The sequence below is a fragment of the Helicoverpa zea genome, chromosome 29 (genome assembly GCF_022581195.2).
Source record: "Helicoverpa zea isolate HzStark_Cry1AcR chromosome 29, ilHelZeax1.1, whole genome shotgun sequence".
NCBI lineage: Eukaryota > Metazoa > Arthropoda > Insecta > Lepidoptera > Noctuidae > Helicoverpa > Helicoverpa zea.
Window position 1 is genome coordinate 5,471,461 of NC_061480.1, and position 26,883 is coordinate 5,498,343.

Consider the following 26,883-nt stretch of genomic DNA (forward strand, 5'->3'; position numbering starts at 1 on the left):
TACTATATTAATAGTGTAAATACCTCTTTTATAATAGTTTATCTTTTGTCTATTGTTATAAATTTAATTCTGTAGGTACATATTTTTGTTGTATGTAGGTATACAATTAAATAAAAATCTTGATGAACCAATTTAGATGCACCTCTTTTCAGTTAAAAGCTTTCGCCAGCGGTGGTTCTTAGATAAATCAACATTGGTTTATCTATTGCCTATTTTGTCAATACGAATGGGAACTCTTATATTTTTCTAGAGAATTTTAACACCTACCACTTTGGTCTCTAGTTTTTTTCTTTTTTTGATAAAAACAAATAAAAAAAAACCTAAAATTTGTACTCTTAACCCCGAATAATTTTTGAAGCACACATGATGGATGGGAACTTTTAAGACTTTATTTGCAATGGTAAACCCAAGCTCTGCGTCAATATTTGACTTTCCATGAATGTTTGTTATTTTTAAATGTCTATATTGACCGAACTAATAGTTTCATTCAGTTGACCTTTTTTTTACGACGCCAAAAATCGTCAAATGACCCATCCCGCTGTAGGTTAGCAGCGGTGAGAGAGTGTCAGACTCTTACTGACTAAAAACCGTTGAGTTCCGTCGTAGGCCTTTTATGTACCAGGGCCGCGGTAACTCTTTCGAACAATCCCGCAGCTCCGGCTCATTCAGTCGACCTTATAAAAGCGTGTTAAAAAAGGTACCCATATTTACTCTCATCTAAACCTTTCTTTCTTTCTTTCCAGGTCCAACAAGCTAAAGTCCTTCTGGTTCAGTATATCAGATGAATCGCTCCCGGCGCTCGACTTTCTCTCGGCGGCGTTACTCTCGGCCGAGTATGAGAGAGCTCTGGGCCGAGCTCTGGCGATGCCGGAGTGCAGACTTATACCTTTCTTTGGAGCCTTTCTTAGGGAATTAAGGTATGTTATATATATATATCTCTTAGTAGCTTTTGCCAGTGTTTCACCCGCATCCCGTAGGAATTACTGCCCGTAACGGGAAAAAAGTAGCCTGTAGCCTTCCTTGATAAATGGGCTGTCTAACACAGAATTTTCCAAATCGGACCAGTAGTTCTTGAGATATGAAGTATAGATAGTAGTGGTAATCACTCCCGGCGCTCGACTTTCTCTCGGCGGCCTTACTCTCGGCCGAGTATGAGAGAGCTCTGGGCCGAGCACTGGCCATGCCGGAGTGCAGACTTATACCTTTCTTTGGAGCCTTTCTTAGGGAATTAAGGTATGTTACATATATATATCTCTTAGTAGCTTTTGCCAGTGTTTCACCCGCGTCCCGTGGGAACTACTGTCCTTGCCGGGATAAAAAGTAGCCTGCAACCTTCCTTGGTAAATGGGCTGTCTAACACAGAATTTTCCAAATCGGACCAGTAGTACCTGAGATTAGCGCGTTCAAACAAACAAACTCTTCAGCTTTATAAGATAAGTATAGATAGTAGTGATAATCGCTCCCGGCGCTCGACTTTTTCTCGGCGGCGTTACTCTCGGCCGAGTATGAGAGAGCTCTGGGCCGAGCTCTGGCCATGCCGGAGTGCAGACTTATACCTTTCTTTGGAGCCTTTCTTAGGGAATTAAGGTATGCATAGTTTATATTTTATATAGTAGGGACTAGTGGTTTCTCGCGGTTTCACCCGCATCCCGTGTGAACTATAAGGCCGGACTTTAAGAACCGGAATAAAAAGTAGCCTATAGCTACCTCGATAAATGGGCTATCTAACACAGAAAGAATTTTCCTAATCAGACCAGTTCCTGGAATTAGCGCGTTCAAACAAACAAACTACCTAGTTAAAGTGTTTGCGTGAAAGAGGCACAAACATTAATACATAAAAACTTTCGAATTATAACGTACCTACTTAAATAGAATTTCTAGAAACATTTAAATGGAAAAAATAAAACATCAAAAATCACTTTGATATACCTATATCTTTACCGCGAATAATAAGATCACGCCTCATACCTATAGGGAAAATAAGAAAAAAAAAACAATTACATAATTTTTCCCCAACCTCATCTTAACAAACACTTAAATTAATTACTAAATACCTAAAAATAAATGACCTGTTGCTTATAAAGGTCCAAATAGGTTCATAACAATTTTTATAACGGAATTTTCGCTGTCCCAGAATATACCTCTAAAATCCATAAAAATTTACCGATTTAATTAATAATTAATTACAACCTAATTACGGGAGATTTTGTTCGTTCATTGAAATACCTTTTTACGCTGTAAAAAGCATTTATGAATAACAGATTAAATATGTTTGTAGAGATGATAATACCCGTATTTAAAATGAGAAACTGTAGAAGTTTTTTTCCATATAGGATCAGGTTTTTCTCAATTTATTTTTATTGGTATTTATAATTAACAAAATAAAACCACGGACAAGTACAAGTCAGGCTCACACACTAAGAGTTCCGTATTTATCTATAAACCAGCCAAAAACATGTTTCTGGTATGGGTCCTACACTACATACATTGGAAGCTATACTGTCCCCGGGTGAAATAAGCTATTTTAATGTATTTTATCCGGGTACAGAAAGAGTTTCCTCAGGAAACGGATTAAACCGCGGGATGCAGTAATTTACTTTTACAATAGACAAAAATCGTCAAAAAAAAACAAAAGTACACATTGTTGTACAGCAAAATTGCTCTCCATTTCTCTACATATTTCCAAGAAGCTATTTCACAAAGAAAACACTAGGTATGGTATTTATTTAATACCTTCTATAATTGTGTCACGTAGACTCGTATTTTGTAAGCTCTGCGTACAGTTCCAAGAATATTTGTAACGAAAAAAAAAGGTTACTAGTACCCAGAGCGGAAAAGTAGCTATAAGTTACTCTAAAAGACATACAAGCTATATTACTGCCCTAAGTTTTATCAAAATCCACCCAGTAGTCTTAGCGTGAAAGAGTAGCAAACATCTTTACTAATACTACTAGTTAACATCTTTACTAATTTTATAAAGAGGAACTTTGTTTTTTTGTTTGGTTGTAATGGATAAACTCAAAAACTACTGGACCGATTTTAAATATTCTTTCACCATTAGAAATCTATATTATCTGCGAGTAACATAGGCTATATTTTATCCCGGTGCGGGCAGTAGCTCCCACGGGACGCGGGTGAAACCGCGGGAAGACGGCTAGTATGTAATAAAGAGGAAACTATTTTTGTTTTCATTCAAAATAATAAAAAAAACTTTCATTTTTGGTACACTTTTCCAGAGTAACATAGGCTATACTTTATCCTGGTACGGGCAGTAATTCCCACAGCATAAAAACCGATAGACCTCAATAAATTCATTTAACAAGTATTAACAGCTCTATACAGGGTGTTTGGCGCATGGACCGACAAAAATTTTTGGGGGATTCGTGAGGCCATGTACTAGTTTTCACTCATAGACCCAATGTCCTATATGTCACTGTATTCGAGATACGATTTTTTTTGTTTGTTTTTAAAAATTACCGGAACTATCACCTTTAAAACGCTATAACTTTTCAGTCTGTTGTCGAATTTACACCAAATCACTTTCATTGCGTTCTCTGATGTATTATTATTCCAAATAAAACATAAATTCATAGCACTAGATGGAAAAAAAATACTTGTTGAGCTTCCAAACTCTTAAAAATGAAAAAACGTATGAAAAATGTCAAATTCAAAATTAATTATAAAAAAAAGTAAAAGCTTTTATGAACTTCGTTTAATAAAAAAAAATTGCCTACTTAATACCCTTTCCAACGATATGCCACATGGGTGTGAAATCATTAATAATGTCGTCAAAATCAGAGCAGGAACGAACACGCACTCTAACGTCTCTAACAACGAACCCGTTTGATAGAACAATGGTAAGCAGGTAATTGGCAGGTAAACTGCCTGTCTCTTTCTTACGCATGAAAAATATCTCTTGTCTTTGTCTATCATTGGGTTGGAGTTTGTTATGTGATCCTTGTTTAGTCGAGATTTGACTATCTCTGCTATCGGAAGTGTCCGTGTATTTCACGTTTTCCTATTTCGTTGTTTTTTGTTAAAGTTTGTTTTTGTTAAGTTTTGTTTGTTGAACTTTTCTGTTAAACTGTTGGTGTATTCACCGTGCTTGTTACAATGCCTAACTTCAGCAACGAAGAGTATGCTGACATGTTGTTGGCATATGGCAGCGCTAATTGTAACGCTCGTGAAGCGCGTAGAATTTACCAGCAGCGTTATCCTAACCGGCGTATACCACACCACGAGACGTTTGCTACAACCTATCGACGTCTGAGGGAGACTGGAAACATAAATTTCCAAGAGCCTCGCGTTAATGTGAGGCAACATAATGTTGTAATTGATGAAAGCATTTTGCAAGCTTTTGATGAGGATCCAACGACAAGTATTCGAGTTGTAGCTGAAAGACTTCACTTGTCGGTTTGGAAAGTTTGGTCAGTTCTTCGGGAAAATGGAAAGCATGCGTATCACTACACTTCTGTTCAAGGTACGTTAAGTACTTTATTTATTTTATCAGGCGAAATCGTAAAACTAAATTTTGAACCAGTTATCTTCGACCTTATTGTGCTGAAATTTTGCACCCAAAAAACTTGTATTTTAAAATGGTTTTAACCATACACTTATTTTAAACGTTTACAAATATCCTTGTAGCTTTACTGGTTCGTTTTTCAAATAAATACCTAGTAACTTTTATTTTTTCTAATTTTATCTTTTAAATTTATGTTAGTTTTTGCCATTCAAAAAGTGAATTTTTACCAGTCTTTAATGGATTGTTCTAGGTCTCATAGATGATGATCACAGGAGACGGCTCGATTTTTGCCGATTTATGATGCATACGGACGTAGATGATACAAATTTTTTAAAAAGAATTTTGTGGACTGATGAATCCAATTTTAATCACGAGGGAATTGTGAATCTCCACAACCTTCACCATTGGGCGCAAAAAAGACAAAATCCCCGCAAGAAAAGACAAAGTTCCTTTCAAACTAAGTTTAGTGTAAACGTTTGGGCGGGGGTTATTGGAAGACACCTGATCGGTCCACATTTCTTACCAGAGCGCCTGACCGGAGAAAATTATTTGAATTTTTTACTCGAAGATTTACCTGAATTGGTATTACCAGTATTAGATGGAGAACCAATTATTTTCCAAAATGATGGCTGTCCAGCACATTACCAGCGAGACGTGCGAGAACATTTGGACAACTGTTTTCCAAATTCATGGATCGGAAGAGGCGGCCCAATTCCTTGGCCTGCACGTTCACCAGACCTGACGCCCTTGGATTTTTATGTCTGGGGCCGTGCAAAAGAAATTGTGTATGCGACTGAAGTACCCACAAGAGAAATTTTAATCGAAAGAATAAATTGCGCCTTTGAAATTATGAAAGCAGAAATGCGACTGAGGACGACGACTGTAGAAATTAGAAAAAGATGCCGTGCATGCATTCGCAACAGAGGCAGTCATTTTGAACATAATTTATAACTTAAATTTAATTAAAACATTTTAAAACATTTTTGTGTTTTCATTACCCTGGCACTGGTTAATGTGTACCTTTAGGTTTGTGACGACATTATTAATGATTTCACACCCATGTGGCATATCGTTGGAAAGGGTATTAAGTAGGCATTTTTTTTTTATTAAATGAAGTTCATAAAAGCTTTTACTTTTTTTTATAATTAATTTTGAATTTGACATTTTTCATACGTTTTTTCATTTTTAAGACTTTGGAAGCTCAACAAGTATTTTTTTTCCATCTAGTGCTATGAATTTATGTTTTATTTGGAATAATAATACATCAGAGAACGCAATGAAAGTGATTTGGTGTAAATTCGACAACAGACTGAAAAGTTATAGCGTTTTAAAGGTGATAGTTCCGGTAATTTTTAAAAACAAACAAAAAAAATCGTATCTCGAATACAGTGACATATAGGACATTGGGTCTATGAGTGAAAACTAGTACATGGCCTCACGAATCCCCCAAAAAATTGTGTCGGTCCATGCGCCAAACACCCTGTATAAATATCAATCTTCTCTGCATTTGCGCTTCATCGGCTGTCTGTACTGTTGTTTTTTTAATTATTTGAGTACCCGAAACGAGTTCAAATGTGTATGTACTGGTAACTTGGCTTATTGGTTATTTTGAATAACTATGTTTTTGTATAGACTAGCTTTTTCTAAGTTTTCACTCGTATTTCAAGGGTAATATTTATTGACCGTATCTTTTTTTCAGTGATTAAACTACAGCATATAAAGGCTTATTATGATTAATAAAGCCTGTATTTATTGAAATTTATCTCGAAGCGGGACAGCGATTTCCTTACGATATTTAGTCGTCTACAAAGTAAATCAAGCTGAACTTTATCTCTAAAATAATAAGGGTCAAAGTTGATTGAGAAAATTTTACAGATTGAATTAGCTTATTGTACAGGCGTCTGTAGGTATATGCACATGGTCTTTTTATGATTCAGCGACTTGACCACTACTGAGCGCTCCCGAGCTAACGCATACAAAGACTATGTGTTTATAACATTTACACACACAAATATGCTTCCCCACCATGGTGGAAGAGAACATCATTAATTAGTGAGACCTATATGTATTTGTCACATTGACCTAGTTTTTAGTTACTATAGCAATTTATTGTTAATTCGCTATAAATATTATAATAAGCACTTTTACGCCCGAGACACAGGTTTTTTTTTTACCTAGTTCGGGCAAATTATACATCAGCACTTTTTAGAATTAGCAAAATGTTGTAAAATTATGTTCAAAGTGAAGTAATAAACAATTTATTTATTTATTTATTTACCTTTTATTATCTTCTTAATTATTTAAATCCTTTTTTTTTCTTTCACAGAGAAATCCTAGCAGCGTCCCCGTCGCTGACCGGCAGTCACTCGGTGGGCGCCACGCCTACACATAGGAGAGAATTCAAAAGAGAATCCACTAAGGATGACAGGTATGTAAATAAGAGGTTTTATTTTATCAAAATATAATAGCTATTTTGGCGTATTGAATAACGTAAACCCAGTCACACTAGGAAGTGGTGAAAGGGGCGTTTTGGGGTGCTGTCCTTTTGTAATTTTTTACGTGAAAAAGTGCAAAAAACTAGCCTAGTTTCAATAAACTTTTGACTTTAACGTATGTTTCGAATACATTCCGGGTTTTTAGTCCGCTGCATTAAATCGTTGATCCACTACTTTTCAAAATGGCCTTTTTGATCACGTCTAGCCGTAATAAATAATACAACCATAGTCGGACCGATTTTTGTACTTGTATGTTCTATATTTCTACTACAAAAAAATCGGTCACAAATTATCGGACGTGGGCGGGCAGCCTAAGATTGATATCGTAATTAAACCTTCCCTCCCTTTCCCCAGAGGGTCATTAAAACGGGACACAAGAAGAGAGAGCGGTAAACGAATGGACCAGAGCACAACTACTAGCCCCCTAAGAGACAGCTGCAAGAGACAGGACTCCAGACTCTCAGATTCTAATAAACAAGTGGTAAGTTTCGCCATTTATATTAGCCGTTTTCCCGCGGTCTCATCTGCATCCCGTAGGAACTACTACCAGTACAGGGATAAAATATAACCTATGCTACTCGGGAAGAGTGCAGCAATTTTTCCAATGGGTTCAGCAGTTTCGGACCCTCAAGGGTACAAGCAAACATAAAAATGTTTCCTCTTCATTATATTTAGTATAGAAATACGTATAAGCAAATAAAATCACGCATAACCAATGTCGGATCTCAGTGGCGTGCACTTGGAGAGGCCTATGTCCAGCAGTGGACTGCGATAGGCTGATGATGATGATAACCAATGTAGGTGATCCTGAAAATAGCATCAAAATTGGTCACTAAAATGAGCAGCAATTTTTGTTAAACATTTCCTAAAAAAGAGATTCTCAACTCAAATGTTGTTATGCCTCTTTCCTTATTTTGAGCTTTCTTATAAAGATGTGCCTTATAAAGAGTACTACAAGACCATAAAATCACAAAAACAAAACGTTAATTCAACAGGCGATTATAATTTTAAGTCCCCATAATTTTAATACCTCAATCTCCAATTTCAGTACATAGCCTCATTTGATGAGGAAGGTGAACAGGCACCGGGCTGGCGACGCGTCGGTCCCGAGGGTCTGATCAACCTGGAGAAAGTCTACAGAACACAAGCCGTGATGGACCACATAGCCAGTTTCCATCAGCATCATTACGCCTTAGCAAGGAGTAATGCTCCTATCTTCGGAGATTATTTGAGGTGATATTTTTGGATACATTACAGGTCTTCTTTTATGGGGAATCCCTCTCGCTGGAGGTGCAGTGTAAAGGAGTGTTAGACACTTACTGACTAAAAACCTATCATGTTCCTTCTTAAGCCCTTTGTGTACCAGGGCGGCCGTAACGTCGTAACTCTTTCGAACAATCCCGCAGCCCAGTACATATTAGAAGTCCTTTAATCCCGTAAATGTTAGTTCTAGTTAAAACTATTATTGTCGCAGAAAACGTAAATGTGAAAAAGATTGAAAGAATTGAGTGGCGTTTCAGTATAAGGCCATAACAGCCTTCTGAACACCTCTAAATGAGGGTTTATTATATTTTTTAAAGTAGATCAAATAGATAGATAGTCGAAATAGGTAAACAAAAGCTGGCCAATCAAAAGGTGATTATAGGGCCTTTTTAGTTTGGTCAAAAAAGAAACGCGTGCGAAACCGTTTCGCTAGAAGACTGATTTTAAAAGTGATACTGATGAAACATAAAACTTTTATGTGCTCTAACATGGCATACCATGGCCATCTCACATAGTTACTGTTTACCTATACCTTTCATACCTTCAAAACCTAATCACTCTTTTCTCCCGCAGAGCAGCAATGTTAACATGCGAGGAACCAGTCTTTGCTCACCCGACTTCTAAAACGAATGGCGACTTCGAAAATGAGGCCTTGTACGAGTTGGAAGGCACGGGATATTGCCCCGTGCAGCCGCTGCCCCATGACCATGGAGTCACTATGTTCCCTTTGGCCCCACAAAATGGGGAGAGGATGGATAGACATATTTTGCAGGTGAGGCTTTTTCGCCGATTTTTATTTGATGTTATTCGATTCTGAGAAGACCATCGTCTTCTCTATGCCTTGGCCATAATGAGTCAGAGATTTTTGTTACGGGTAGTCAAGAATTAAATATCATGACTGCCATTTTTACCAAGGGGTTCTGTGTAACCAAGAAACACTATAATTATGTAGATCACATGAGTTCATCGCCCCATGTAAATCTCTGGTATATAGGTGTTGCTGGGAAGTTTGTTCTTCACCGCTTCTTTTTCCCAGCCGTAACTCTAGGGAAGCGGTATAAGGGGGGCGTTTTAGGGGTGCTGTCCTTTTGTAAATTTAACGTGACGCTATATATGATGCTAAAAACTAGCCTACTTTCAATAAACGTTTTTGATTTTGACTTTGACGCACCTGTTCTCAGTGACTTTTCCTTTTGACCCCTTGGAAATTGAATTTCTATGAAAAAACTGTCCAGATGTTGACTTGTCGTGCTACAACAGATAGTAAAATTAGTCTATCAACCAATTATTTACATGACTTTCCTACTTTATTTCCAGATAATGCACCATGGAACAGCATGTGTAGTGACAGAGGCGGAGTGGGGCGGCACCCTCGCTCAGCTCAGGTTAGAGCGAGCATGCGCTCTGCTCGCGTGGTGTAGGACTGCGCATCAGCCACATGCTGCTCACGGTAAGTATTGCTCGCAGATAATGCACCATGGAACAGCATGTGTAGTGACAGAGGCGGAGTGGGGCGGCACCCTCGCTCAGCTCAGGTTAGAGCGAGCATGCGCTCTGCTCGCGTGGTGTAGGACTGCGCATCAGCCACATGCTGCTCACGGTAAGTATTGCTCGCAGATAATGCACCATGGAACAGCATGTGTAGTGACAGAGGCGGAGTGAGGCGGCACGCTCGCTCAGCTCAGGTTAGAGCGAGCATGCGCTCTGCTCGCGTGGTGTAGGACCGCGCATCAGCCACATGCTGCTCACGGTAAGTATTACTCGCAGATAATGCACCATGGCACGGCGTGTGTAGTGACAGAGGCGAAGTGGGGCGGCACGCTCGCTCAGCTCAGGTTAGAGCGAGCATGCGCTCTGCTCGCTTGGTGTAGGACTGCGCACCAGCCACATGCTGCTCACGGTAAGTATATAAAGGATTAAGAGGGGAAAAACTCCTTACCTATTTCACTGGAAAACACATTTAACACTATCTTACACCCGCACACGCTTTTGAGGTCTTAGGCCGGCAATACACGGACCGCTTAAAGCAGTCTTCAAGCTTCAAGCTCTCGACTGCACAGTGAAATGCAGTGTTCTATGGACTCACATACACGAAGCGCTCGAGCAGCTCCAACTGATTCGGGTGGTTGACAGTCAAGCGGTCCGTCTATTGCCGGCCTTAGAAAGAGCAAAAACAGTGAACCCCAAATGACATTAATACGACTTAATTTCGACTTTGTTCCTGCTCAAAGCATAGTACCTAAAATCCATAATAACCTGACAATACCCTTGTTTACAGGAGAAACCCCATCAGAAAACATGGCACAACCTGAAGTGAGCCTATCATACAACCCTGAGGAAGTCATACCGCTGAAGTATACTGCTAACCTGGCGCATGAGAATGAAGCTGGCATCGTTGGAGAAGAGGGGTAAGTGTTTTAACCATATAAAAAATATACCTACCTAAAATCTTCTCCCACCACTTAAAAAATTGTTCAGCCAACCGTGATATAATCGTGCACAAACATTTATGCAGGTCACAGAGAGCACCTGCTCTTTTTTGAATTCGGTTTTTTTAGTCTTTTTTTTCGAAGACTTCACAAAATACTGAAAGGGATTATATAAAACTTTTGACATGGCTCTATAAGTCTATGTGCAAAATAAACATACTTAACAGAACTGCAGACACCGCATTCTAGAGCCATATCAAAAGTTCTAGGTACTTCCAAATGCCTATATCTTGGAAAATATAGGTATGATCAATGACAATGACCGAGAAAAGGGGCGGAAGAAAAACATATTGAGGAAACCTGGACTTGTAAAGTCTGAAATCACAAATCCACATTGGGCTTTGTAGATTTGAGTGGAGGACGTGCCTAGAAGTAGGACTGACAATTAATGATGATGATGATAACCTATCATCAAACATTACTTATGTAATTACTCTTTCTTCTCTTTCCAGCTTCATAGACCTCCAATGCGTAAAAGACATGAGACTCGGGGGGAAACTGCTAGAACCACGTGACGTAGCCGAGCTCACGGCCTGTGCCAGACGTCATGGCTTGGAGACCTGTGCTCATGGGCCGCATATCATATCGCTAGTATATGGGAGGACGTTGAGCGATAATAGGACCGTCCACTTTGTGTTGCCGGCTTATTCTTATAGGTGAGTTTTTGGATGGGTGACCATTTTAACCATATTTTTTGGAGTAGGTAACTGGGCCTTTGGGATTGTGTGAATGGCATTTTGACCGATTTTCCTTAGTGGTGTCTGAGGAGTTGTGGTGGACTAGTTGTTAAAAGACCAGCCTCTCAAGTATAGTATGAGTGTGGGGGTTTTCTTAGGACCGGCCGAATTGCCTTTGTGGGTTTTAGAAACTATCTCAAAGCAGCCTGGTGTATATTAATGATCGGTGGATGCACTCCCATGCCTGGGTGGGCTCCAAAAGCTGATTACAATTCCACGTCAGAGGCCGTCCGATGGATTTGCGAAAACTCGGATATCTCTTATAAGAAGACTTCAGTCGCCCAAAAGACCGTCTTTAGCAAAACTGCAAAAACTCGTAACAATAACGGACTAATACCTAAGTTCCCCGACACCATAAACACCATTTTTATTATTAAAAACTGTTTTTCTAAGACCTCGTCCAATGTCAAAAGCAATCACGTATTGTTAAGAAATACATACCTACGGTCCTTTTTTCATGCAACCTCCTTTTCAAATTCCAGGGTATGGGCGGTAGGTCTCCACTCCGTCATACGCGCACTGATGAGTCAAGCGAAGCTAGCTGATCGGAGCTTAGCGTGGCTGAAGAACAAGTATACGGCTTTGTACTATGAGGATGGCTGCTGTTGTGAGCCGCTGGTTTCTGATGCTATTAGAGTGAGTGTGATTAACTGGCTTTGTGGTCAATTGTCAAGTGTTATTGTCTGTTTAGCTTTTGTCTATGTTTATGAAGTTGTAGATACTAGTGTTCTACATGAAGCGGCAGGCTGTCTGACCTCCTTAATTTTCTGACTTCTAAATAAAACTACTTTTACGGATTTTATCGCCCGTGACCATGGATACTGTAAAGGATCCGAAACGTCGGGATTAATTAATAATCCGTGAAAGTAGTTTTATTTTGTGACTTCTATCTTACCTAGTAAGGTAAGTGAAACAAATTCTAATGCGTTTGCAGTAGCAAACGCATTAGAATTTGTTTCACTTGACATAGATTTTTATGACAACAATATGATATGATTATCTCACCTGTTTCTGCTTAATGTTCACTACCGATTCTGACTATTTATAATATAGAGCTACATTATTTTGTGCCCACAAAATTCTCTCATGGATTCAGCTGTCTAATAGTCAGATGTATTGATGAAAAAACTCTCGTGGAAAATCTATATATATAAAAATGAAACCCGCTTCCCGTTGTCACGACATAACATGAAAACGGCTTGACCGATTTGGCTGAAAATTAGAGGGGAGGTAACTTAGACCCGGGAGAAGGTTTTAGGATAGTTTTTGTCACCATCTGGCTACGGGACGCGGGTGAAACCGCGGGCGAAAGCTAGTAAATTCATAAACCCCAATATCCCTAGGATTTGTTACTCATAATTCATTAACTAGCATTTAAAAACGCCACAAAAAATCTAGTGCCAGACAGAAATACGCTCAATTCTTTTACTAATAAAGCTCAATCTCCAATCTCCACCAGCTCTAACCAATTACCTCTCATCTCCAGGTCTTCGGCGGCAGAGAGTCTACCTGCGGCAGCTCATCACATTCTACTCCCGTCAAAGGAACGTACGCTGACTCACATTCTGACTCTCTTAGGAGTTCTGGGATCAAATTCAAGGTCAGAAAATATGGTATTACTAGCCTTTGCCTGCGGTTTTGTCCGCATCCCGTGGGAAGTATTTTGTGTATCTGAATGAAAAGTAGCCTATAACCCTTTCTCAATAAATGGGCTGTGTCACACTTGTTGTTTTAAATCGGGCCATTACTTTACAAACTGCCTCGTTGGTCTAGCTGTCGCAAGTGCGGCTGCTAAGCATGAGGTCTCAGGTTCGATTCCCGAGTCGGGCCGAAATCGCTTTGTGGGTTTTAGAAGACTTTCACAAAGCAGCCCGGAGCCTGGAAGCTGGTGATTGATACACCCGTGCATCGGAGAGCACGTAAATGTCGGTCCTGCGCCTGATCTCTCTCCGGTCGTGTCGGATTGCCGTCCCATCGGGCTATGAGAGTTAAGGAATAGTGAGTGCACCTGTGTCTGCGCAAATGCTCGTGCACTATAATATGTCCTGCGTAGTTGGCTAATCTCCTTACATGAGAACAGCCGCCGTAGCCGATAATCGGCTAGGAGGACATCACTTTCTGAAAAAGTCGTGGTGGCCTAGTGGGTAAAGGACCAGCCTCTCAAGTATGAGGGCGCGGGTTCGATCCCAGGTCAGGCAAGTACCAATGCAACTTTTCTAAGTGTGTATGTACTTTCTAAGTATTTCTTAGACATCATTGACTGTGTTTCGGATGGCACGTTAAACTGTAGGTCCCGGCTGTCATTGAACATCCTTGGCAGTCGTTACGGGTAGTCAGAAGCCAGTAAGTCTGACACCAGTCTAACCAAGGGGTATCGGGTTGCCCGGGTAACTGGGTTGAGGAGGTCAGATAGACAGTCGCTTCTTGTAAAGCACTGGTACTCAGCTGAATCCGGTTAGATTGGAAGCCGACCCCAACATGATTGGGAAAAGGCTCGAAGGATGATGATACTTTCTGAAATGAGCGCGTTCAGAAAATATTTTTACAAACTATATCATTTAAAATACTAAAATATGTACTTATATAATTAATTAAAATAAAATATAATTAATTTTTTGAAGGTCAATGTCAACTTTTTATGACCTCAGAAATTTCACACATTTATGTTTTAGTAAATTAATTGAGGTATATTCTACATATAAAGATATTTTTGTTATTTTACAGAAAAATAAATCAACTTCAGAGCTGAAAACGAGCTCTCCAAAAAGTTTTGTATCGACACACACTTCAGGTACGAGAAGCGAAGACGAAGTAATACAGGGATCACCGCGACATAGGTAAATAAGAAATATAAGAATATTTATATACGTGAAATATGGTTTTACATCTAATAGATATTGTTCTGCATGTAGGTACTACTCATATACACAATAATAAAATCATATCCTAATTGCAACAAAATGCAGAACTTATTTGAAATCGATATAATAGCAAAATCATATAAAACTGAAACAATAATGCAATAAAAACTTCTTATTATCTGTAAAAAGTAACTATCTGAAAGATTTATTTTTTAATTTTCAAAACGCAGTATAGTTATTGAAAAGTTGCCACCCGTTTCGTACTTTTACAAAATATCTATCTAATTTTGTTTCCATTTAATTTTTTTATAGTTCCTACTCATCATCAATGAGTCACCATCACTCTTATGGACCACGACACAGCAGCCTGACCGCAGCTGCCACCAGCATCATGGCTGGCTCACCTAATAGGAGTAGGTAAGGATGACCTTGACCTGGTTTTAGGATGACCTACAATTCTAATAGGTCGAAAAATAGTTACGTTGTAGTTACATCTGTAAATTCACAAATAAGACTGCTATTTCTAATTAAGAAAAATAACAACATAAATGTTTATGAAGTAAATAAATTACCTACTTGTTTATTTTACGTTACACGACATCCTTCAGATTTATTGAAATGACCTTGACTTTTGATATGTTGACCTTGGGGTCAAGCTTGACCCACTTTTTTACGCGTGGTTAGCTAATCGCATGCGTAAATATTTTGATGCTTAGTTTACTAACAACGGTATTTTTGTTCCGGAAACTGCAGCATTAGCTTATTTTTATTTTAAAAAATATATTTTTCTTTCAACAATAAAATTGTTCTCTTGAACTTTTGGTATAGACAGATGCTTAAATATTGGTGTTTATTTACTTCGTCTTTTATGTTTTCGATTCAAGCATACTAACATTAAAAAATATTATGAATTTAAAATAAATGATATCTTATTCTTACAGTTTAAGAAGATTAGAAACAAGTGAGAGATTTTGGGAGAACCTCAAGCATTTAAGAACGGGTTCCGTTGGATATGACACACAATTGGACTTCATGGATTTTGTCACCTTATTTAGGAGTTTCAGGTGAGATTTGTTGATATTCCATTAACAGAAAATAACTCTTCAACATTTCTCTGTCAACTTTTTCTTATGACTTTGACCTTCAATTAAATTATACATAATTTTTTCTTCACCCATTTTAGATATTTAAGCAAAACATCAAAATACTTTGGAGAAGTTCAGTTACATTATTGTAGTTGCACATTTTCAAATAACAGCATTTTCGAATATACACAATTTAAGATTTTCTCCATTGATACTTAGTTTTCCCAACTTAAATATTTATTGTTCACAGTCTAGTGATGCGGTCTGAACTCAGAGATATTTTCGAACAACTAGCAGTGCCAAGAAATCGATCACCATTGCTCGGCGCCGAGAAAAGTCGAAGTTCGCCCGAACTTTTCCGAAGCAGAGCTATCTTTAGGACAGGTTTGTATTTAATGGTACTTACCTAAATAACTGTTGTTTTACTTTAGTTTATTAATTTTAACAGTATACCTACACTGTCTCGTTGGTCATGCGGTCATAATCGCATCTACTGACTTTTTTGATGTATTTTGACCTTGAACAACTCAGAACTTGAGAGAATTTTACAACCTGTATGCATATATTTTATACCTATCATGTATTTCTCTATACAGGTCTTCTTACAAGAAATGGGTCTTTAGACCTGGAGCCCCCGAGCGACAAAGTTGGAAGGAAAAAAGCCTTCGACCTTCTTGCTGCTGCAGCTTTACCTGGTGAGTTGAGTGAGACATACAAGCATCAGGCATAGCTTAGCTGTCATTTTTTCCAAACTATGTTGGAGTCCGGAGTACTACAACAGTTCGGTTGAATTGATTCCGTAGGACATCGTTTTTACCCGCAAAAAAATAGTAAATTGAGGAACTACTTATGCACTTTCCTTTCCCCAAAATATCATACTCAACCGTGAAGAATGTATTATTTACCTTTTGAAATTATATTCATCACCTTCCATTCAGTGGATTTTCTCTATAAGTTAAATCGCACATTAATTATTATTTAATACCTATTATAATTTTCTCATCAGGTGCGTGCCCCGATGTGAGCGGGAGAGTACTTTCTTTACCTACCCTCGGCAAGTTCTGCGAAACGAGACAGAATGAGCCCAAGACAGAACAACAGCTTAGGGACATTATACAGGTAAATTCCTTTATGTCAATACTAATAGCATAAAGATGAAGAGTCTTTTCTTGCTTGAAAATCAGAAACGACTACCTAGCCCGATTTTTAAAAATATTTCAGTGATAGATAGTCCATTTATCGAGGAAGACTATAGGCTTCTTTAATCGAAGTTGTTCCCGGGAACGCTTTAGCACTTAAAGATTGTTATATCACCAAATTCCGAGGTGCTAGACTACTTTATTCATCATGTTCATCATCATATCAGCCAATTGTCGTCCACTACTTAACGCAGGCTTCGTCCATCACTATCAAATAATTATTCTACAAGAAATTATACTTATATTTCATCTTGTGAACAAAAATGCTTTTAAACTAATGTAATTTATTCCTAATTTCTATTTCCTAGAGACATGAACCGGACCCGACTCTTCGAGCGGACAACTGCCTCTCGTTCGAAGGGTTCGTGCGGTTCCTCACTGACAAGGATAACTACGCCTTCGTGCCTGAACAGATGAGGGCGAATTTTATTAGGTGAGTTGTTTCTTTGTAATTTTGTGACAAGTTAAATATTTTCTTCTACTATAAAAAAAACTATGTATTATATTCACGCATCGTTGTTAGAAGGGAACAAGAGGTTTTTATAGAAAAATTTCAAGTCACGTGTTTAAAAAAGTCAAATTATTACAAATACATGACAGTAATATTGCGTTTGGATAAAATGTACAATAATTTCCGAGAGTGTAAAAGTAACCTACTCGAGGTGTCGTGTATGATAACTCGTTAAATTTTTGTGACCTTTGACCTTGAATATCTAACCAATGGTTATGAAATATCATAATGATCTTTTATACATTTTCACTTAATCCCACGGCTTCACCGCTGCGCTCATTTTACTTTCAACAGTATTCAATCTCATAACTTAACTAAAGAACCCTTCACATAATTTGACCAAAACCCCTCAAAAATACTTGTTTACTCACACCAGTCTCCTCCCACAGCAAAACCTCAACATCAGAAGACGAGGAAATGCAGAAGACCATAGCTAAAGACATGACGGGTCCGCTCTCACAGTACTACATCGCGAGCAGTCATAATACGTACCTGACTGGCCACCAGCTCAAAGGGGAGTCGAGTGTCGAGTTGTATAGTCAGGTAAGTGGATACTGGACATCTTAGTTTGTAAGGAGTTTTTAATATCCTCTTATGGCCCATTTTCACCCTCAGCATACAACTATGAAAATTGCACCTCAAAATTCATAGTAAACATTTTTAAGAAACTGACTGTCGCCGATAAGAGGCCCAAAGTCTATCCATAATTACCAGGAAACTAAGATATAACTTTACCTCTCCCATAGCGGGTGGAGGCAATACATAATATTTTCAATAAACTTCTTATTTTAAGATTAATTAATGAAACCGCTACATTTATATTGAATACGTTTATTATTTAAATACGGAAATGGAAAAATACAATTCAGGCAGTCATTTCACAAACTTCAGTTTGAAATACCTCAACATATTATAGCATTATTTCGAAATTTTGACACCAATTTACATCAGTATCAGTGCATTTTCTCTATATAAATGAGCACTTATTTTTGAATTTTGCACAAACAATTTACTAATAATGCAAATACACCAAATCAAGTTTTGAATGCTTACATTAATTTCTTCATTAAATGCATAAATATGAAACGTTTTATAATCTTTAACCTAGATTTTATACCCAAAATCTTATATCTAACTTATCTTAAAAAATTCTGACAATTACACTCGATCGTCTACTAATCACCGCTATTAGGTGTTAATCACCGAGCAACAAATCGCCGTTCTGAGCGATTAATGCGTGTTGCGTCTGTACCAGAAACGCGCGCGGTAGTCGTCACTGCACGTTAGGAACGCCGGTGCGGTGCCTGAGTGTACTATGAATCTGTGAAGAAAAAGATAAATCAGATAAAGTAATCAATGTACAAAGCGTATGTCGTACCTAATCACATTAAATTAAATACGTTAATATACTGGTTAAAAAAATACATCTATAAAAGAAAATCGTGTAAGTTACACTTATGTAATCATGTTAGTAGGTATAACTATGTAATCATAGTGCAGTGCAATGCGAGCTACAGAACGGTCGCGTTTTCGCTGCACAGTACGAATATTATATTCGCGTTTTGCGCGGCATTAGCCGCTGCCCATTTTAGTAGCGATGAGTTCTAAACCGCTCATCGCCAACGAACTTTTGGCGTTCATTAATCATGCCATCGATTATATGGATGAGGTCAGCATCGTGCAGATCTGCAGATCAGCCTACAAAGAGGAGGAGGTTTGCAGTGCAAAACTGCTGCTCTTCACGTCGCTCGGACAACTCGAGCAGATGCCATCCCGCCGAAGGCCCGGTGGCGACAAGAGCCTGCAGGATATCATCTCCCTGCTGAAGAGGACAAATCCTGATGACGTGCCTGAGTTCGTGGCGAAGGATTTGCATAAGCTGCCTCCCGTCACGTTCGATCACGTCGATGTCACCAGGCTGTTGAAAGACATAACGTGTCTTAAGGAGAGCCTGGAAGATATGAAGTCCAAGATGGAAGCTTCACAGGTTACCATTAGTGATCTACGTGGTGAAGTAGCGTTGTTGCGCAACGCTGCTTCTATAAGTGGGTCATTGGATGTAATTAATGTGAATACTCGTCGCGGGGCGCAAAATGCGTCCGTCATCAGTTTCGAGTCGGCGAATTCGAGTGCGTCACCGGTCGCCGATGTCGCTGACGATGCACCCCGCCCCGCCGCCGTCGCCGCTGCTGTGTCAACCCCTGCGGCCGAACCTTGCGTAGGAACATCGACCCCCAAACGCGCCTACGCAGCAGTTGCAGCCACCAACAAGCCTGCTGTGACGCAAACAAAGCGGGCCAAAGCAAAAGGGGGTAAACAAACCCGTGGCACAACACAGCCACAGACTGGTCCTAAGAAGGACACGTGCGACAAGGATGGCTTCATAAAGGTAGAAAGGAGAAAAAAGAAGCCAACTTGTAGGAATAAGTGCGGAACTGCACAAACTGGACCCAACATCCTGCTGCGTCCTGCAGTACCAACGACGCAGTTGTAGGTGTCCCGACTACATCACACCACGACGGTGGAGCAGATCGTGGAGTATGTCCGATCCAAGACCAACTGGACCTTGAGGGTGGCGAAGTTGGAGTCGCGCCACAATACGAACTTCAATTCGTTCATGGTGCGAGTTCCAACTCATCACATCGAGACATTCCTCAAGGAAGAGTTTTGGCCGAAGGGTGTCGTATATCGGAGGTTCCGAGGATGGCTACGCGACACCTCGCAGCGTAACACGACGCCGACAATTCGTGTGCATTAGTTTTAAGTTATCTATGAAACATATGTATTAGTTTATTATTTAATGTTATGATATATTTACGTATTGTATTCCCTATGGGCCTCAGATGCTTGACTTAAATAAATAAATAAAATAAATAACTCAAGAATGGCTGAACCGTTTAAGCTGAAAATTAGAGGGGAGACCCGTGGGTAACAGCTAGTATCAGATAAGTTGGTATAAGCAAAATTAACTTCATTGTAATTTGTAATAGTGCGAATCAGCTGTCAAAATATCAAAATGATGTAGGGGCTATTTTCTAAAAAAAAACTTCAAATTACTCAATTGTGCCGATCACGACTAGTATTGATGGCCTGGAACTATAACCTAACACAAAAATATTTGCGTATACATTACTCTTATTGTCCCTCTATGTACTGAATATATAGTCACATTCACTCGAAGTGGTGATTATTGACTTATCACCCAATTCGGCGATTATCTTACCTGACAGCACCACTACACTCACTGCAGTAATTCCCACCAAAATTACTCACGGTGGTGATTAACGAAAAAATTGCTCACTATGGTGATCTTACCTGACAGCTCCATTATGTCCTAGCGACATAAGTTGGCACCTACTGGCACTCCTAGAATGCCAGGTGCAGAGAGACGTGGTAGCTTCATCAGGGAACATTACATAGTCCTCAGTGTGATTGAAAACGGCTTGGGCGTGATGCTCTTGTTTGCCTGGGGATTAAAAATAGGGTTTTAATACTACGGATAACAAAAAAAGTTACGTAAGATTGTAAAATTGTAAGGTCGGCGTGAAGAATTACCGCGGCCCTAGTACATAAAGGGCTTAAGAAGGAATATGATGGGCTTTAGTCAGTAAGAGTCTGACACTCCCGAGCGCTGCACCCACAACCGGGAGGGGTATTCGAAGATTTCTCATAAAAAAGGAAAGTCGTTAATCAACAAATGTATTTTTGGGAGCCGGCAAATAGGTTTCCTTTGCTAAAAAAAAACAAAACATCAAAAACTTACGGTCAGCTAATATTTTTAAACCGTGTATTGCATGCCGCAAACCAACAAAACAATACTTTAACTTTAACATGATAGTGTTCTGAACGCTTCATAAAATTAATTTTTAACTGACTTCAAAAAAGAAAGGAACTGAGAACCAGTTTGACGTGCATGTTGTTTGTGTGCGATTATCTCACGTTAGCCTGAAGTGATTATGAAGCGGCTTTTAGTTTAATATTTTATTAACATTTCTAAAGCCGTTTTATGTTTTGGTAAAAATGACGTTTTAAAATTTCTATTTACAGTGCATTATACTCGAATTTCATGTATGATGAATGAATGAATGACTATAATATACATTTCAATGAATTCATAAAATATATTTACCTGTGGTACCAGCGCCCGTATATTGTATCAGACACCGACTGCTCGCCAATTCCCATAGCTTGATAGATGAATCCAGTCCCGATGTTAATAGATACTGTAAAAAATGGAAAATACAATAAATTACAAATATTATAATAGCGAAAGTTTGCGTGTGTGCTACTTTATCATGCAAAAACAGCTCATCGGTTTAAAAAACTTTCTGAGCTGAGTACCAGTGTTAGGGTGCTTACATAAAGAAACAGGTTTCCGGTACAGACAAACCTATTCCTATTCACTCACTTATAAAGAAACAGACCTGTTTCTTTATAAGTGAGTGAATAGGATTATATTGAAATATTATACCTGCATTGATCGGTACTTACCCGTACAGGTTTGTCTGTACCGGAACACCCATATACAAGGAGCGACTGCCGATCTAACCTCCTCAACCCAGTTACCCGGGCAACTCAAAACCCCTTGATGAGACTGGTGTCAGACTTACTGGCTTTTGACTACCCGTAACGACTGCCAAGGATGTTCAATGACAGCCGGGACTTACAGTTTAACGTGCCATCCGAAACACAGTCATTGGTGTCCAAGATACACTTAGAAAGTACATACAAACTTAGAAAAGTTGTATTAACAAACCTTGCTATTCCTAGTGAAGGCGACGGAACAAACTTCGGACCCGTCGTGTGCGTTGATAAAGGTGTTGAAACACCTGTTCGACACTGTGTCCCACAGTTTCACGCACCCGTCCGCGCTACCGCTAGCGAAGTACTTGCCGTTTGGTGAGAACCTGAATGATAACAATAGTAGTGGTGTATTTCGTGAAAAAGTTTGTTTAAATATTTTGGCAAAAAAATATTGGTTGGGAATAGTCGAAAGTCGAGTATTTCGAAATTCGTAAGGTATAAGATGTTGGGGGTTTTTTGTGACGATGTCATACACGAATGACTGGCTGAGTGCTCGACGCTATGTGGTCAAAAATACCTTCAAAATTAAAGTCTGGACGGAGGGTGTCTCGAAAGTAGAGCAGGCGTAAGTAGGGAACGTCAAACATCAAAAGTCAGGCATGTCATACGTTGAAAAATTCAAGGTCAAAATTCGGAAATGTCAAGGTCAAATATCGGAAAGGTCAAGGTCGAAGTTGGAAAGGTCAAGGTCGAAATTCTTTTTTTTTTCTTAAATAACTTACTGTATAGAATTGACTTGTTTGGTATGATGGTGCGAGGGTATGGGGCACACGAAGCACGCGCTGGTCGTCACATCGTACAGACGGATGACTGGCTGAGTGCTGGACGCTATTATGTGGTCGCCTAGCGGGTGGAAGGCTACGCATAAGACTTGTTCGGCGTCCTGTGTGGAGAGAAATTGATATTAAAATTACGAAAAATAAATCACCAAAAAGGTCACTTTATCCTTTAACCTTCTTGCTTTGCAGGAAACAAAATGCTTTTTTTTTTGCTTTCTTGGCAGTCGGGTAAAAAATTAAATATTTTTCAAGGCCGTGTTATTTTAATTTTTCATGCAGGCGGGGGTTACTTGTATTTTTTCAGGACTTCATATTTTAGTTAAAATAAATAAAAAAGTATTTCTTGGCTAACCTAAAAGACTACCACTAATTAAAAAAAAATAATCAGTATTTTAATCCCGCCATGTCGATAATTGGGATCCAGTGTTTTAGATAAATTAACTGTATGTCAGCTCCACAAGTATTAAGTACTTACAGTAATACTCTTATAAGCCTTCTTGGCTGACGCCTTGGTGATGTCAAAGAGTTTGATGCAGCAGTCTCTTGAAGCAGACACCAGGATCTGTTCCCGCGGGTGGAAGTCTAGAGCTGTTATCTCGTCCGTATGATGGTATCTAGGGAACGTTGTCGTAACGAAGTACTTACCTTGAAACTCTTGCAAGCCTTTTTAGCGGACGCCTTGGTTAAAATCAAGGAGTTGAAAGTGCCCAAAAAGTCATAAGAGAAGGTCAAAAGTCGAAAAGGTCAAGGTCAACAGTAGGAAAATCAAGGTAAAAAAGTCGGAAAAATCATTTACCGTATAGAATTGATGTCGAAGAGTTTAATACAGCAGATGTTATCTCGTCTGTGTGGTCGTATCTAGGGAACATTGTAGTACCAAAGTACTTACGGTGATACTCTTATAAGCCTTCTTGGCGGAGGCCTTGGTGATATCGAAGAGTTTGATGCAGCAGTCTCTTGAAGCAGACACCAGGATCTGTTCCCGCGGGTGGAAGTCTAAAGCTGTTATCTCGTCTGTGTGGTCGTATCTAGGAGAAAAATAGTCAATATCATTTGCCTAGCCTTTTCCCAACGTTATTAGGGTCGGCTTCTAGTCAACCGGATGTCTATGTGGTCTAGTTAAGATCTAGAGAACACTATTAGTGTTTTTACAAAAAATATTTCAACACTGCCTAACAGTGTTCATCTTTCTTTTTAATAAATCACAAGATCATGTTTAACTAAAATAACAAATACGGAAAATTTCGAAGAAAAACCACTCCCAATTCGATGAAGCTGGTTTTCTTACCTTATGTAAAACAATACATAGAAGTCAAATAAATATAATAAAAATAAATATCGACTTACAAAGTCCTAATAACAGGATGTCCTTGCTGCTCTCTGCCAGGGTCCACTTCCTCGGGTGCTGACTTAGCCAACATACGCTCCACGTCTAGAATCTGAAACGATGAAAAAAAAATTAAGATATCAACTTTTCATCAGCATCGATTAAAAAACTTTTTTTTGGGGAATTCGTACAAAAATTATTGTGAGTTCCAGAGCAACAGATGGTGGCGTCCATTTCGTTTCTTCGCGCTAGTGTCTGTAGCTGCGGCATTTGACGAACGCGTGACTGTAAGGAAAGTTACTAACCTCCCCACTCAGAGTCATTTAATGGTTACTTAAGCCATTCCTTAGGGAAGGATTTGTATGACATTCCGTCACTAAGGAGTGACTTAAGTAATCATTAAATGTCTCTGAGCGGGGAGGTTAGTCTACTAACTTCATAGTTTTAAAATCATCATTGACGACACTACACTACTTTGACTTACCTGATGTGGAACTGAACACACTCATACTTGAGATTGAGAGGTTGGTTCTCTACCCGCTAGGTCACCACGACTGCTATAAAAGTCTACCTTAATAGAGGCATCGACGGAGCCGGTGGCGACTAGCTGCCCGCACGCGCTGAAGGCGCCGGCGCGACACGCCATCTTGTGTGACGTCACGTACGCCGTCTCGTACGTCGCCGGCTCCGGCGCCAGCGATGATGCGTCCATTTCGTATTCTAGATCTGTTGGGAGAGATAGGAAATTGTAAACTGCTGGACTTCTGCTTCCCCTCAGGCTGGGGACAATTTGCCCAAACTCACCGAGCTGGCATAATGAGCATAATGTGTGATCAAATAATTCACAGAAATCGTTATATGGTTACTGTAAATCCTACTTATATTATAAATGTGAAAGTTTGTGAGAATGTATGGATGTATGTTTGTTATTCAATCACGCAAAAACGGCTGGACCGATTTGATTGAAATTTGGTATGTAGATAGGTGATACCGTGGTTATTGATATTTATTGAAAAATAGAAATAATTCAATGGATGGTGAATTCCCCTCAGACAGTTAAGGATGCCATTTTGTGCATTCATTATTCTACAATAACACTTTGCTTAACTAACATCAATTTGTCTTATGTTTATAAAATCGTGCAACTATAAAACTGGTCAGTATAGTGGCGTCAGTCAATAAAGTAGTAATGCTTACCAAACCCAGTAGTTCCGAGCAAATGTTCAGCTCCACTAGAGGCAGCCAGACGGTCTTTGCGATCAGGCTCATGTTGCAGACCCACCATCATCAAGTTAAGCAGCCTGGAGAATAGATACAAACAGAGATTATTTAGATATTTATTCATTGAATTGGGATAGTAGTGGCAAGTACAAGTACAGTGCATGAAATAATAATTCATTAAGTATGTTACGCAGTATCTTCTATAAGAATTTTATAAATAAGAGACTAGGCTAAAATTTGTGTTCAGATATGTGAAGAAATAGAAGACTTGGTAAGGATTATATTAATGCAAAATTTTGTCATAAGTTTTAATAGATATTATCAAAACTTTACTTGGCTGTTGTACAGTTGCATTTAAATATATATTTAATCATGTGTATTTCTTATACGCAGGGCACATAATTAGTTCTTGAAAACCAATCCATTCAAAATAAAAAAAAAAGTAACTATTTTATAGGCATCTTTTGGCAACAAACTGTGATGAAATAGTGTTAATGATAAAAGTAATATATTTTACTGACCTGTCGCTGGGCGGACAAGGCGGGTCAGCGTGAACAGCCGCCGCCAACGTTGCAGCAATGGGTTGGAAGCCATCATAGTACAGTTGACTGGAAAAAACAACATTTTACTTCAACAATGTTGAAAACGACAACAATGATTTTAGAACCATAACCTCGAAAAAATGTAAAAATTATGATATAAAGATGCGCAGTTTGACGAAATACATGTTTATTTATTATTACTATTGAAATTCGTGATGTTATTTACACAAAATACAATGTTACATAGTAATTTTCGAGCGAAAGTTTTGACGATAGAAAATAGACACTTTCATACCTTATAATCATGCGGTAAAGCAGCTCTCGGTTTTTAACGACATTCCTGGTGTCGACATCGCCAGTAGTTTCCTTCATTTCGTCAATTTTGAAAGGTTTTCACGTAAAAAACTGGTTAAAACCGGCAAAACAACAAACGCTTTGCAGGTTATGTTTGACAACAATCTGACAAACTGACAGATCTTCTATATTGTCTCTGGTTTCAACGTGCGGCTTATGTATGCGATTTTCTAATTCTTTGTGTAAAATCGACTAAAGCGTTTCAAGAGCGTTAGCAGACTAAACCCTGTAGGTTGTTAGTAAGGTGAATGTCCTTAGGTTTTCAAGGGAAGGGGAGCACTAATCAATAATTACGCGCATGCGTGTTAGTGCTCAGTTTCAACTGAATAAACTTCAAAGTCTTCATTTATTGCATGAGTAAACTTTTGTAGGGTAAGCAAGCGGCAGTGAAATGGAATGCTTACTCCTATACTTTACACCCAGCGGATATATGTACTTAGATTTTGCATTGCAATTAACACCAAAAATTAAACATAATTTGTTTAATAATACAATCGTTATGATTATATTACATTTACTTTTACATGCTTATACATAAGTAATGCAATAGGCACTGTACTAATATTAACTAATATAACATTATAGAGCTGAAGAGTTTGTTTGTTTGCACGCGCTTATCTCAGGAACTACTAATCCAATCTGAAAAATATTTTTGAATTATTTTACTTACCGAAGAAAGTTAGGGGCTACATTCAACTTGTAACGGGTAGTCAGATGCCAGAAAGCCTGAAATTTCTCGTCGTATGATTTCTGACTACCCAGAAGTCAGAAAGTTTGACAACCAATCTTACCAAGGTGTATCGATTGCTAGGGTAACTGGGTTGTGGAGGTCAGACAGGCAGTCTCTCCATGTGGCACACTTGTACTCAGCTGCATATTATGTTGAGACTGGAAGCTGACACCCACATATTTGG

At 38.9% G+C, this 26,883-nt stretch overlaps 2 protein-coding genes across 2 annotated transcripts in view; one reads left to right on the plus strand and one right to left on the minus strand.

Moving 5' to 3' along the window:
• The window catches only part of LOC124644223 (1-phosphatidylinositol 4,5-bisphosphate phosphodiesterase epsilon-1-like), a 94,365-nt gene that overhangs the window by 52,837 nt on the left and 14,645 nt on the right, over window positions 1–26,883 (plus strand). Inside the window, 18 exon segments of the mRNA XM_047183474.1 lie at window positions 744–917; window positions 6,849–6,950; window positions 7,372–7,498; window positions 8,066–8,250; window positions 8,854–9,052; window positions 9,598–9,730; window positions 10,559–10,688; window positions 11,222–11,425; window positions 11,989–12,142; window positions 12,993–13,106; window positions 14,231–14,343; window positions 14,680–14,784; window positions 15,309–15,431; window positions 15,703–15,836; window positions 16,049–16,156; window positions 16,459–16,571; window positions 16,960–17,099; window positions 17,552–17,705. Of these exon segments, the coding sequence (XP_047039430.1) occupies window positions 744–917; window positions 6,849–6,950; window positions 7,372–7,498; window positions 8,066–8,250; window positions 8,854–9,052; window positions 9,598–9,730; window positions 10,559–10,688; window positions 11,222–11,425; window positions 11,989–12,142; window positions 12,993–13,106; window positions 14,231–14,343; window positions 14,680–14,784; window positions 15,309–15,431; window positions 15,703–15,836; window positions 16,049–16,156; window positions 16,459–16,571; window positions 16,960–17,099; window positions 17,552–17,705 (2,512 nt within the window).
• LOC124644224 (cleavage stimulation factor subunit 1) lies at window positions 17,978–26,092 on the minus strand. The gene is made up of 11 exons (XM_047183475.1): window positions 25,911–26,092; window positions 25,595–25,681; window positions 25,050–25,153; window positions 24,424–24,578; window positions 23,873–23,964; window positions 23,415–23,553; window positions 22,469–22,629; window positions 21,919–22,069; window positions 21,292–21,385; window positions 20,478–20,628; window positions 17,978–18,483 (listed from the first exon to the last, which is right to left on the minus strand). The coding sequence occupies exons 1-11, from the start codon at window positions 25,985–25,987 to the stop codon at window positions 18,393–18,395; spliced, it is 1,302 nt and encodes a 433-aa protein (XP_047039431.1). The 5' UTR covers window positions 25,988–26,092; the 3' UTR covers window positions 17,978–18,392.